Here is a 12,512-nt window from a genome sequence, read left to right on the forward strand (position 1 = left end):
CTCTGCTGACACTGTGTTAAAAATCCTTTAAACAATACCGCCTTCAGAAGTACCTGGATGTTTACAATTAGTGAACTGTATCCTGTCTCATACAGACATATAACCTTGACCTACTTGTTCATATAAGGAAACATTAAAATAAGACAGGTTCTTAACCCTGATGGACAAGGATGAGATGTAACTTTAAATACTCTGTGACCTATTCCACAAAGCCAAGTGTGACCAGTCTTGCCTTTCTTGTCACCTCTTTCCCCATGCAGAATTAGGAAGCCTGGCAATAGGGGTGAGAATTTTGCCTGGCTACTAGGAGAAAGGCTAGTAGATCATTTTAATATGTGTTGGTAACATATGGTACCCCAGAGGCCAAGTGGGGTCTTAAAGAGAGGGGGTAAATGTCAGGAGCTAATTATCAAATTAAAAGAACTTTGGGAGGTTCCTCTCAAATGCTGGCCTGATGCATTTTTGCTCCTAGAAGAAATACGCAGAGGGCGGGGGGATGGGCAGCGAGAGTTTCAGCTCAGCACCTGCAGGGCTCTGGGGTGGGAAGGTTGTCCTCTCCGGAGAGCCTGCTTTTCATCTACTTTCCTAACTCTTGGCCTGTTGAGTTCTTCACACTGCCTCTCTACTGTCCACCACGGGGCCTGGCCATGGCTCCCTTTTCTTGAGTTACGTACTTTCATCCAGTTTTGAGCAGCCCCATTTCAGATTGGCCTTTTTATGTTTGATATAAAGAATAGTTGTTGGCCAATTTCATCTTTTCATCGCTGTTCTCTAGGCCTGAATCCAAGCAGTTTGTCAGATGCTCATTAACTCCCCCTTTGGCTCTTTCTAGTGTGTCTCCTAAGCTCATTGTGCCAAGAACTAACGCTTTCTTTTACACGATTCTCTTTCTCTGCTCCATCAGGGAGACAAATTACTTTCCAAAAGGGATCGCCAGGGATGGTTTAATGAGAATTTCTTTGGGGCTAGGCATGGAACGCAATGTAGTTAACATTCGGTGGACTTAATTGGACTTTTCTTTTCTGCCTCTTTAAAAAAAAATCTGAAGCTATCCTGTTAATCTCTCATTTGTAATCAATTGTGTTGACTAAACAAAAGTCTAGGTCGTCTTTTCTTCCTGTCCCAGACAATCCTTTGTTGCCTCTAAATGCCTCGTTCTTGAGTGATCCGGGTTCTGTAGATGGGCCCGATTGTTGACAGTTCATTATTGCGCTTTTGTCCACTTAATCTTTCTTGCTGTGTTTTGCATGTGCACGCCTTAATGAGCTCCGTTGGCAATTAACATGTTTCTGGGAGCAAACTGGTTGCTCAGACGTTTGAGAGGGAAGTGCAGGGAAAAGGGCAACGCAGCTGCCTTGAGGTTGTTTATTTCCCAGCGTTTTCTCAAGACTCCTGTACCCTCTTTGGCAGTCCCCCTCCTTTCTCCCGTGCACCCTCCCCCCGCAGCCCATTTACCACCTGCACACCTGACATGTTACTGCTTTAACTCTCGGCAGCGCTCTACCTTCTTGCACGCCAAATAGCAAAGTGGGGCCCCACGTAAACCCATTTCTGCAGCCAAGGCAAGAGTATGCAGAGTACCCCAAAATGTATCTGGATGCTGGCACCTCTCCGTGCCGTTCTTTGTAGAGAGGAACCTCTAACCCGCCTAAGGCAATAGGACTGTACAATCTGTTATGTACAAGGCTGTGGCTTTGGAAGAAGGCTTTTTTTTTTTTTTTTGAGTCTTGCTGGCAAGATTGCTGAAGTGTGAGCAGTCATGGACAGAACAAACATCTTGTAGGGGAAAAGATAATTGGAGTCTTTTTTGTGTCTATGACAGGATTCCCTTCCCCCGCAATTTGATTTTTTAAAGAATATTTTCCAGGGTGGCCTCTTCAATACAATCAAGGTTAGAATATTAATATTCAGCGGATGACTACCTTGTTTAAGTCATTTATTAATATTGGGAACCTCAAGTCATGCAAACAATTTCATATTATGGACGAAAAAAATGAGATAAAACAGAGCCTTTCACCCACCAATTCCTATGCATGAAGCTAAGAGGGAAGCAGACGAAGAGAGCGAAGGAGGGAGTTTGGTGTTGGCCACACAGCAAGTGCTGGGTATAGAAAGGTAGCTCAGACAGAAGGTTCCTTCCTCTCTTTCCAGGTTCCTTCCTCTCTTCCCTTCCCTGAATCTCACACCCAAAATAACAGACCTCTTCAACCTGGGAATGGCTTCCAACGCGAGGAAGACTAAGCTAAGCTACCTAGATTTAGAAGAACTGTTTCTCTCCAATTGTCATCAGATGTGAAATAACGCCTTCCCAGGTACTCAGGATGGACAGGGGCTGGTGTGAAGGCTAACAATCAAGTTAAGAGAAACAACCTCAGGGGGGTCGGAATGTGAGGGAAACTACACAGGTTCACCCTTAGAGTACCTCTGCCTGGCACCAGGGATGAGCAGGAGGGAACCAGCAGCCCCACCTCGGCTGTGTTTTATTTACTTCGGAGTTTGCTAGTAAACAATCCCCTTACCACCTCAAACGCCGACCTGAAAACAAGTTACTCCAGTTGACAAGACAGGAAATCCTTTTGTAAAAAGTTACAGGAAAAGTTACAACAGAAGACTTTGTCAAGGCTCTGTTGTCTGAGGGTTAAAAGCTAGCCTACTGGATGGCGTGCTCCCTCTTTCATTTAACATTTTCTTAAGAAAAGGCCGCTTGAGGGTGGTCTCCACCTGCAAGCCAGTTTCCCTCACATTCCACAGCCCAGCATCAGCTTTTGTATAAATATCTTCTTGAGGTGCTTTAAGAAGATGTGCATAACAGGATAGGATCTCCAAGCAACGTACCTAAAAGGGACCTCTCAGGGGAAAGAGGAGGAAACGGAGGAAAAGGAGGAGGAGGAATAAAAGAAGAAAAGAAGAAGAAGAGGAGGAAGAAGAAGAATTTTGATGGAAATGACAGCGATCAGCTGTTTTAGAGCTGAGTTGGGGCTAAAAATGCCAAGCAAAGTTAATAAAACACTTGGAGAAGCGCGGGAGCTGACTCCTCCAACTCAAGCAACCTCCAGTGAGAAGTTCATATTCTCTGCGACCACGTCCTCCTCCCCTCCGGGGTTTCCTGGGCTTTATAGCAGGCACAGAGAGTTGGTAGTTAAATCTGCCTGCTCCTGTGGCTCCGGATCTCTCCCCAGGGAACTGCAGCCAGTACAAGATAGCATTTAAATTCCCTCTAGCTTCCTTGTCCCCCTCCCCTGGCTGCGTCTTCCCAGACTTGGGGGGAGGAGGAAGGGGAGGAATACAAAAAAACGAGGACGCTCTCCTTTCAGGAAATGGAATTCTAATGTACGCGTTCCTATTTCTGAATCGGAGGTACTAAAAATACCCCTGCGACAGCCTGAGGAAGCTGTCGCTGTCCTCTGTGCAAACAAAATCGACAATTCTCCTTCTCAGCGCAATGGGTCTTCAGATTGGGAGGGGGCCCAGGACAGAAGGGTTGGCTGTGACCAGGATAGATCTTCAACCCTGGCCAGGAGCTTCTCCAGGCCACAATCCTGGGATTGCTTTCCATCAATGAAAGCCGAAGGAAGCGATGGTCTCTTAGAAGCCCTGACTTTGGATCCCTGCCTTTCCTAGCCCTGGAGCCCCTTGCATGTCAATTTTTAAATGGTCTCTGCCCCTATTTCTTTCTCCATAGAGTGGGAATAATCACAGACACACAGAAACACACACACACACACACACACACACACACACACACACGCATGCACACACCAGCTTGCAAATTGTTGCTAAAGCCGCTGCCAAGGTGTGGAGTGCCTGGCTGGGAAAGAGAGCCCTGGAAATCGGAGGATTTCCCCCTCTTCTGGAGGAAGTCAAAGGTGCTCTCAGTAATGACTGCCTACTGTATACAAAGCGTTGGCCTAAGCGTCGCTCGACTCTGTCAAAGTTACCTGGGATTGCCCTTTGCAGTAACCATCCTTTCCTCCAAATAGCGGCTAGCGGTGGAAATCCGGGTGGGGTCAGCGCTCAGCAGTCCTCGCCGCCTCCCCCCGCCCCCCAACTCGGAGGCTGCGTGAAAGAGCACTCCCGGGCCCCGCGCCGCGTTTCCTCTGCTGTAGGAGAACAATGTTCCAGAAGACGTGGGCAGAATCACCGCGCCGATATTAAGAGTGTGGAAGGGGTGGGGGTGGAGGGAGGAGGCCGGGCGCGACGCGCCAGTAATCCGAGCTCTTGATTATCTAGATTCGGATCAAACGGGGCGGCGGCAGCCGGCCCCCTCCTGGGAATGATTAGATGATTAATGTAATGCTGTTTGAAGGGTCTCTGTTTTCTCTCTTAATTTGGGTCATTACTTAGAAAGCAAGCGTGAGATCATTTCATCAGCGTGCACGGCGGCAGAGATAGCTATTGAGGAAGTGGGCTAGCTGCGTGGCAATCAGGACCAAGGACGACGCTCCGGCCAGCTCCGGGAGCCGGGCGCGCCCTCCCGCGGCAGGGTGCCGCCGGCGGCCGCGCTCGCCCGGCCTGGAGCTCAGGCGAGGGGCGCCGCGCGCTCGGCCTAGGCCGGACAGCCTGGAGCTGCCGCCCTCGAGAGAGGCCAGGCCCCGGGCTGCGCTCCCTAAACCCCTGCCTGCTTCCTGCCTTCGGGCTGCTCCACAGCGCCCAGCCACTTTTAACCCTTAAATGTTCCTTTTCTCACCCAAATAAAAACCTCAAGTATCTGCTCAGTCACCAAATAAAACCCTGGGCTATTGATGGAACTGAATGAAGGTCTTTTGGCCCTTACTCCTGGGTGCCTTAATCTACCAGTGCCGTAAGCTACCAGGAGTAGCTTGGTCCCGGTGTCTCAAGGAAGTCGCATTTGGGAAAAGGAAAGCTATGCATGCCTAGTTCCACCTCGCTCCTTGGATTTGTTGATTTCACTTCGTGGCGAGGGGACCGGGGGAAAAGAAAACGCGCACTAACGTTCTGTTTATTGAGTCATATATGTGTAATATTCCGTGTTCGCTTGTACAGGAGAGATTACAAGGTTGTGTGAAGATGGCTGGGGTCATGACGCTCTTCTGGGCGCTCACGGTGACAGGCTGGGAGTAGAAGCCGGCTGCCCGAGGAGAAGCCGAGGCCTGGAATTAAATAGGTTTCAGCGCACTGGATTTAAATACGGTTCCTGAATGTACAAACGTGTGAGCCACGCGTTTGGTGCCGGTCCTCGAGGACACGTTTAACTTTCCCCAAAAATATGCTGGTTTCGATAAATAGATTTTTAGCCTCTCTGCTATAGTTTTTTTGTTTGTTTGTTTGTTTCCTTTTAATTTTAGAAATAAGTTTATACGTGAGATCTGCTTGGGTTGGCACGGGGCAGGAAGGAAAAGACAAGGCAGCAGCTCTCAACTCTGAACTGTCCTGGCTAGGTCCTTCGCAGAGGGCGTGGCGGGGGGACCCACGCTGTCGTGAAGTTTGCGCACATGTTTCTTTAAGTCAAAGTTTCTGCAAAAGCCCTTGCCGCACGTGGCGCAGGTGAAAGGCTTCTTGTCGTTGTGGGTGTGCATGTGGAAGGTCAGGTTGTAGACCTGGTGGAAGGCCTTGTTGCAGATGGTGCATTTGTACTGCTTCTCGCCGCTGTGGGTGAGCTTGTGGTTCTTGTAGTTCCCTACGGGAGAGCGAAAACAAAAGCGGAGGGGGGGGAAAGTAGGGGTCTTTAGTGGACTGGATCCCCCCGGCGCCCACCCCGCCGCCCCTCGGCCCCAGCAGTGGCTCAAAACGCGATGCTTGACTAGGCCGGCGCGACCTCCCCAAACTAAGAAGTTGTCAAACTTCGTCTGCGTCAAGGCCTGGGGCCTGGGCGAGCGCGCCGGGCCGGCTCTTGCCCGGTCGCCCGCCGGAGCCGCTGCCCCGCCGGGCACACAGGCCCGCGAGGCGACCCTCCTGCCGGGCGCCGAGGCTGGGAAACTCCGCTGCAGCCCGAGGAGGCGGCCGGTTCTTCCAGCCGGTGAGCGGCTCCGAGAAGGCGGCCCAGACCCAGGCCCCGCGGCTCGGCTCTCGGCCGCTCCCCCGCCCCGGGCTGCTGTCCCAAGGTACAAAAGTACCTTGAAAATTGGGTGGAGCCCCGGGCCCTGGGGGCGCCGGCGACCTGGCCACCCCCACCCCATCTCTAATTTTTTTTTTTTTTTTTTTTTTTTTTTTTTTTTTTTTAATGAAAGGGAAGAGCCGCGTACAAAGGGAAGCTCGTTCTGGGAGGCAACCCTCGCTCCGTTTTCCACTCCGGTTCCTCTTGCCCTTTTCTCACTCCGCGGCTCCAGAACTCAGTCCCCTGGCGGGCCGAGCCTTCTTCCCCCGCTGAGGTCTCCCAGCCCTGGCGGGGAAGCGTCTCCGCCGACCCCTGCACAACCCCGATTCCAAGCCCCGCAGCGCCCTAGCCCGCGGCTTTTGTGTGGCCTCCGCGGTGCCCGCCTCCCTGTCCGGCCCGCCGGCCCCCGCGACCCTCGGGACCCCGGAGGTAAGGGGAGGGCGCGGCCGGCCCGGCGCCTTACCTTTTTGGTGAAAGCCCTTGCCGCAGAATTCGCAGACGAAGGGCTTGTAGCCCGCGTGGATGCGGATGTGCGTGTTGAGCGTGGAGCTGCGGTTGAAGGCTTTGCCGCACTGGTTACACTTGTGGGGCTTCTCCTGCGGGGAGGGGTGTGCGCACGGTCAGGCCGGGTGCTAGGCGGCACCTCGAGGGGTGGCGGCAGCCCCCCACCAAGGGTAGGGAGGCTCCGGCACCGTCGCTCACGCCAGGGCTGCGGCGCACGCCGGCCCGCCGGGCCTGACCTCGGGGCCACGTACCTGGGTGTGGATAATTTTGTGCCTGCAGAGAGTGCTGGCCTGGCGGAAGCCTTTGCCACAGACTTTGCACACAAACGGTCTAGCTCCCGTGTGGACGGGCATGTGGCGGGTGAGGTTATAGTGAGCATTGAACACCTAGGGAAGGACGAGAGCGGAACTTGGGCTGAGCCTGCCAAGGGCCTCGGTCGGCCCCAGAGGCCACGGTTTCCCTCCCCCCGGCCCTCCAGCCCCTTCGAAGCCCGCTTCCTTTTGTCAACCGGGTGACGACAACAACCCCATTTTACAGAACAGGAAACTGAGGCCGGGCTGGGTATCCGACGGAGTATGCAGCTCTTGGGGAGCTCCTCGGCTCGAGAAAGAGGCGCCCAGGCCGCCCAGGCGAGCCGGTGGCCGCCAGCTCCCTCCCCCAGAACCTTGGTCCTCACCTTGCCGCACACCTCGCAGGTGAAGTTTTTGGGTTTGCTGTCGGCAGAGCCCCCCGGCAGTTTGCTGTGGCTCTTGATTCCCCCTCGGTCAGCGGTCAGAGCCGAGTTCTCCTTCAGCACCTGCTCCAGAGGCGCGGGCAGGCGCTCCTTGTGGGGGTAGGGAGCCGGGTGGGGGAACTTGTCCGCAGTCAGGCTGGCCAGTTTGGCGTTGTCCAGCAGGAAAAGCTTGGGGTGAGCGGCCAGGGAGGTGGGGGCCTGGGCGTTGAGGAGGCCGGATGGGAAGAGGTGGCCTCCGAGGAGCTCCGACGGAGGGTAGGCGCTGGAGTCCAGGTAGTTGAAGTAGTAGAGCGAGCCGCCGGCCGGCAGCCCCACCGCCTGGTTGATGACCTGCGGCTTGATGACCCGGCCGGCCGGCAGCGCCGAGGGCGCCAGGCCCAGCTCGGCCTTGCAGCACACGCCACAGTTGGTTTTGCACAAGCCGCTGGCGCCGCACACTGGGCCCCCCCCGCCGCCGCCTCCTCCTCCTCCGCCCGCCCGGAGGCTGCTTTTCCAGAACTCCGAGTAGCTGAGCAGTGTCTTGGACGGCACCTCGTAGCCCAGGGGCTGGAGGGGGATCATGCAGGGCAGCGGCGAGCAGAGGTTGAGCAGCTTCTTGCTCTGGCCGCTGTCCGCCTCCAGCGCGGCGGGCCGGGGCTCGAAGGGCGCTCGGGGCTCGGACGTCTTCGCCATGATGCGCTCGATGGAGAAGGCCAGGGTTTTGGAAGTGGCCGGTGACGCTCCAGCGCGCGGGCAGGCCGGGGGCACCATGGTCTCCAGGGAAGCTGAGCTGGCCATGGCGCGCCAAGCTGAGCCAGGCTGGGCCGGGGCACAGCCTCTCTCTCCTCTAAGTCTGCATTCCGGAAAAGGCAGGGGGGGAAAACCGCAATTTAATAAGCACCTAGTCGGCCCGGGTCACCCATTTGCATTCAAATGAACAGAGGCAGAACAAAGTGCACCCAAGGGTACCAAATTACCGCCCATTAACCCGGCGCGCACAGGAACCCACCAGCTCCTGCCCTGGGACTGTGAAAGGGGAGCGAAGGGGGAGGCTGTACAAAGGGAAGGAGAGGGGGTAGAAGAAAGGAGTCTCAAATGTAACACTCCCCAACCCTTCCCCGGACCCAGGCCTCCGCCGCGCGTGCCGGGAGCCCGGCACCGGAGCACCAAAGTTAGAGGGCCGGGAGAGACGTCTCGCTTTTACCTCTTTCCCCCACCGCCAAGGAGATGCGTTCGGAGCCATGCAGCGCGTCTCTTCTGTCACATTTTGATGGCAAACATCTTCCCCTCCGCGTGAGATCACTGTCTTTTACATTCAGCTGACATCACATGAAGTCACTTGAAGTGGAATGACATGGGCGGCGGCGCGACTCCCGTTGAGGACCCCGCGTTCCCCCGCGCCCGCCGGCCGCCGCCACCGCCCCTCAAACTTTAAAGGAGGCAACTGGCGCCCGCGCTCCCTTCGGGAAAAGTGCGAGCGGTTTGCGAGTCGGGAAGGAGGGAAGGGAGGGAGGGGGGAGGGGGAAGAATCGTGATGGTTTTTGCCGGTGGAAGGAGGTGGGGGGGGAGCCCAAACCCAAACCTAGGCAGAGTTCCTGGCGTGATTCACAACTTTGGGGGGCCCGCGGGTTTAGGGTACGCGGGGAAGGCGGAGTGTTTCGGGCGCGCTAGCTCCAGGGGCCCCGGGGTGTCCGTCTAATCACCGAAGTAGCCCTTCGCCCCGCGCAGCCGAGCTGGGCGCCGTGCTAATAAACTGCCATTTACCTACGGAGCCGGCGCCAGCCCCGAACACGCGCAAATGATAATTACCTCATTAGGATGTGGCGCATGGACGCGAGCGTCGCGTTTGGAGGGGGGGGGACTTGTTAATGGGGAAATATTAATTTATGCAAAAGCGACGAGCTCGCCTTGGCTGGCGTCGGAGGTCGGGAGAGAGCTCCCCGCCGCCTAAGGACGACCTGGAGGAGTCCGGAAGGGCAGGGTGGCGCGCCGGGGTCCCGGGGACCCGGGGGAGGGTGGGTGCGCCTGCGGCTCTCCGGCCGGCCGGCTCCTTGCCTCGGGCCGGGGGATTCCTGCCCCGAGAGCCCGAGGGCTGTTTGCGAAGCTAATCGATCCGAATGGCTGAATTACGATCGGGCTGGAGAGGCAAAGCCGGGCTCGGCGCCTGGTTTAGGACTGCGTGCGGGGAGGATTCGGAGGGCAGCCCTCCCGCTGTCGGGTACTTACTGTTTGTATAATTGAGAAGGTCCAATCTCCACCTGTTTAAGGAGCAGATTGAAACAGCAGAACCTCCCCTGGATCCTATTAAAACGTTTTTCCTCCTAAGGCCATTCAGTCGAACCAATTTTCCGAAGTGATTCATAGAGCTGAATTCTGCCAAGGCAGCTCTTTCACTTTTAGCCACTAAAGCACCGCGTGGAACCGGGTTTTGTGTTTTTCTAAAATAAAGAGAAGGATTATCAGGGAAGAGAGGGAGGGGGCCTGAAGGGAGGCGGGCAAAGACTTAGTGTGGCCAGAGGTACAAGCAGAGGAAAGAAAAGGCTCTTTTCTAGACAGGCCCCAAGTAAGTTCGGAGGAATTCAGCGTTTTTGTGCCTGGCGCACAAAAGCAGAGCGCGGCGCGCTGGGTTTGGAGGGGCTGAATTCATGTTTGCAGACCATCCCACCTGCGTGCCACAACAAACTGCTCCAAGACGCTCCGGCACTTTCAACAGGCCGGGTGCTCTCGGCGACAACAAAAGTGGTCGAGGCTGAGGGTTCTTACTGGGGGAGGGGGGAGGCTGGCTAGAGAAGGAGAGAATTAGGTTTGGGGAAGGAGAGGGGGGAGTGCGTGAGGTTTTTGAAAACTTTTGGCTGTTTTTGTTCCTGGGACAATTATATCTTGCCAGCCGGCTTTTGCAAGACCAAGAGCTTTGTAGCCGCGACGGCAGTTTAAGAGGATTACGGTGGGTATAATATGAGCAAACAGGGTTGAGGGTTTGATAGTCAATTCCATCTCCAGAGATACACCATCAGCCAGCGGAGCCTGGACAGTGCCGGTGAAGGCGAACCCTGTTTTTCTCCCTTCTCTGTTGGGGTAGACTCGCAGCTGAGTGTGCCTCTGATCCCAGGCCCCACAGCACCGTCCCAGTGAAAACTGCCTGTCAAGGGCCAGAAGAGCAAAGCTCCAGTTTCAACAGTAGATACCAACATCCTTCCCCCTGCAAAACAACTTCTCTTTCCTTCCACACACCTCTCCAGCCACGGCTCCTCTGATGGCCATTTCAGGCCAGGTGTGGATGTGGCAGACAGAGAGAGGCAAAGTTGGAAAACAGGCTTGGAGGGTGGAGACCACAGAGGTCTCCAAGGGGAAGTGGCAGTGGAAGCCGACTATGGGAGACTAATCATCCCATCCTGTCAATCTCGGACACTGCCCCTACATTCAGCAATTATGAGTCTGTTTCCTTAACATTACCCGCTACACACTCACACACACACACACACACACACACACACACACACACACACGGGGCTGGGGAGAGAGGGAGAGAGAGAGAGAGAGAGATCTGAAACTTCCAGATATCAAAGCTAAAGTCTTGCCAAACTGGAGCATTTTCATACAGCCATTTCATACAGCCCGTTTTAATTTAAGACATTTTCACAGACATAAGTCCACACCCAATGTCCCCCATTTTATGTAAATGACAAGCTCATAGATGACCCTCCTCTCCCACCAAATCTGAAGTGAAGCACTCACCCAGCACTGAGACAGTATCAGTTCACCTGCAGTCTCCAAACCTGATTTTTCACCCCCGACTTTCCTGTGGAATCCTACTCGCCACCAGCCTTGCACCCCAACCCTTCCCCAAGTTGGGCAATCGTTGATCTCTGCGGCAGCTGAAACATAGGCTGCTATGAGCACCCCATCAGGCTGAAAGTCTTCCAAGGGCTACCAGAGAACCTGCCTTGCCATCCCTCCTGCTTTTCGTGGCTGCATAAACCAACTCACACACTCCCTCTTCCCGGTATCACAAAGCAGAGCTACCTCCACAGAAAGAAAACATTTGGGTAAAAGCAAGTTGCCCCTAACGTGCCTTTCTTTCCAAATGTTGGGTGAATACAGTGGCTTTCAGGAAAGTATTTAATTAGCTTCCGCAAACTTCTTCCCTTGCCTGCAGAGTGTAGTGAAGTGGAGGGTTGGAGACTGTTTTACACCTTGCCACTCACATGTTAATTAATCTCTATCTAACCCTAATTGCAGTTTATTCAAGCACCGCTCAACAGCTCACCCACACAATAAACACTGATCCTACTTTTATACATATTACTTCACGTTAACACATTGAGTAATTAACTCCAGTACCAACTAATAGTGCAAACAAATATTTTCTGTAAACGAGATGATTTCAGGCAGAATAATAGAAGACTGGGGAAATGTCATGCATAGTGGAGTGTGGGCTGAGATTCTCATTCCTTGCCCTCCCTCTGCAACCTCCAAATTCATTTCCCCAGGACACACCAGTTTGTAAAAGGCTGATTTCCTTTTAGGAAGGCTGAGACAACCATAGAAATTAAACTTTCAGAATTTTAGAGAGTTGGTGGAGAGAGTTCTGTGAGATTATGGGCGATCTTTTTTAACCTACAGGTTTTTCCGTATAGGGCAGGATCCCAAATAACTCCACGAGAGGTCTATAGAAGGTCACAGGTCTAAGCAGATCTCTCAAGCATGTTGCTGTATGGCAAGAAATAAAAACAGTTTTGGGAAACTTCCTACTTCAAAAACCTTTCCTTTGAGGCTGCAGTTTCTCATGAAAGGGTGATTTTCTGGTTTTAACATGATTTTCAAATACCGACAGGCCACAAGCTGCACTGTGGATATACCGGTATCGAGGGAGCGAGAGACACGCAGCAGACACCTGGCCAGGGGACCAGTAGTCTAGACCTCTGAAAGGCCTTTAGGGTAGCATCAATCTTTTGGCCCCAGGGACTGGTTTCACACGTTGGTTGTGGTGGTGGTGCTGGTAGCGTAATGGAGAGGCAGCCATGAGGACCAGCCCATCACACACAGCCCTTCGATCAACAGGGTCTCGCCCAGCAGTAGGCCTCAGCTCCAGGCTGATGCCAAAACTAGACTCTTGCTTCTTTGCCATCTGGTCTTGGCTTGGGCACTACTAAGAAAACCCCAGAGTGAGGCCTGAAGCGCCTGCCTCCGGATCCCAACACTCCCTATTTTTCATAACCGGTCTGAAACCCAGCCTCTCTC

The 12,512-nt window shown here is 54.0% G+C and overlaps 1 protein-coding gene across 2 annotated transcripts; it reads right to left on the reverse strand.

Annotated features, from left to right (window-relative positions):
• Positions 1–4,943: 4,943 nt before the first annotated feature.
• On the reverse strand, positions 4,944–11,144 carry Fezf2 (FEZ family zinc finger 2). 2 transcript variants are annotated; one of them, XM_060390963.1, is made up of 7 exons: positions 11,007–11,144; positions 9,498–9,709; positions 8,476–8,590; positions 7,236–8,124; positions 6,811–6,945; positions 6,519–6,651; positions 4,944–5,638 (listed from the first exon to the last, which is right to left on the reverse strand). In XM_060390963.1, the coding sequence occupies exons 4-7, from the start codon at positions 8,067–8,069 to the stop codon at positions 5,376–5,378; spliced, it is 1,365 nt and encodes a 454-aa protein (XP_060246946.1). In that variant the 5' UTR covers positions 8,070–8,124; positions 8,476–8,590; positions 9,498–9,709; positions 11,007–11,144; the 3' UTR covers positions 4,944–5,375. The 2 variants fall into 2 exon arrangements, with proteins under 2 accessions (XP_060246946.1, XP_021496431.1); XM_021640756.2 differs by having other exon boundaries at positions 8,476–8,731.
• Positions 11,145–12,512: the final 1,368 nt, after the last annotated feature.

The sequence above is a fragment of the Meriones unguiculatus genome, chromosome 9 (genome assembly GCF_030254825.1).
Source record: "Meriones unguiculatus strain TT.TT164.6M chromosome 9, Bangor_MerUng_6.1, whole genome shotgun sequence".
NCBI classification, from domain to species: domain Eukaryota; kingdom Metazoa; phylum Chordata; class Mammalia; order Rodentia; family Muridae; genus Meriones; species Meriones unguiculatus.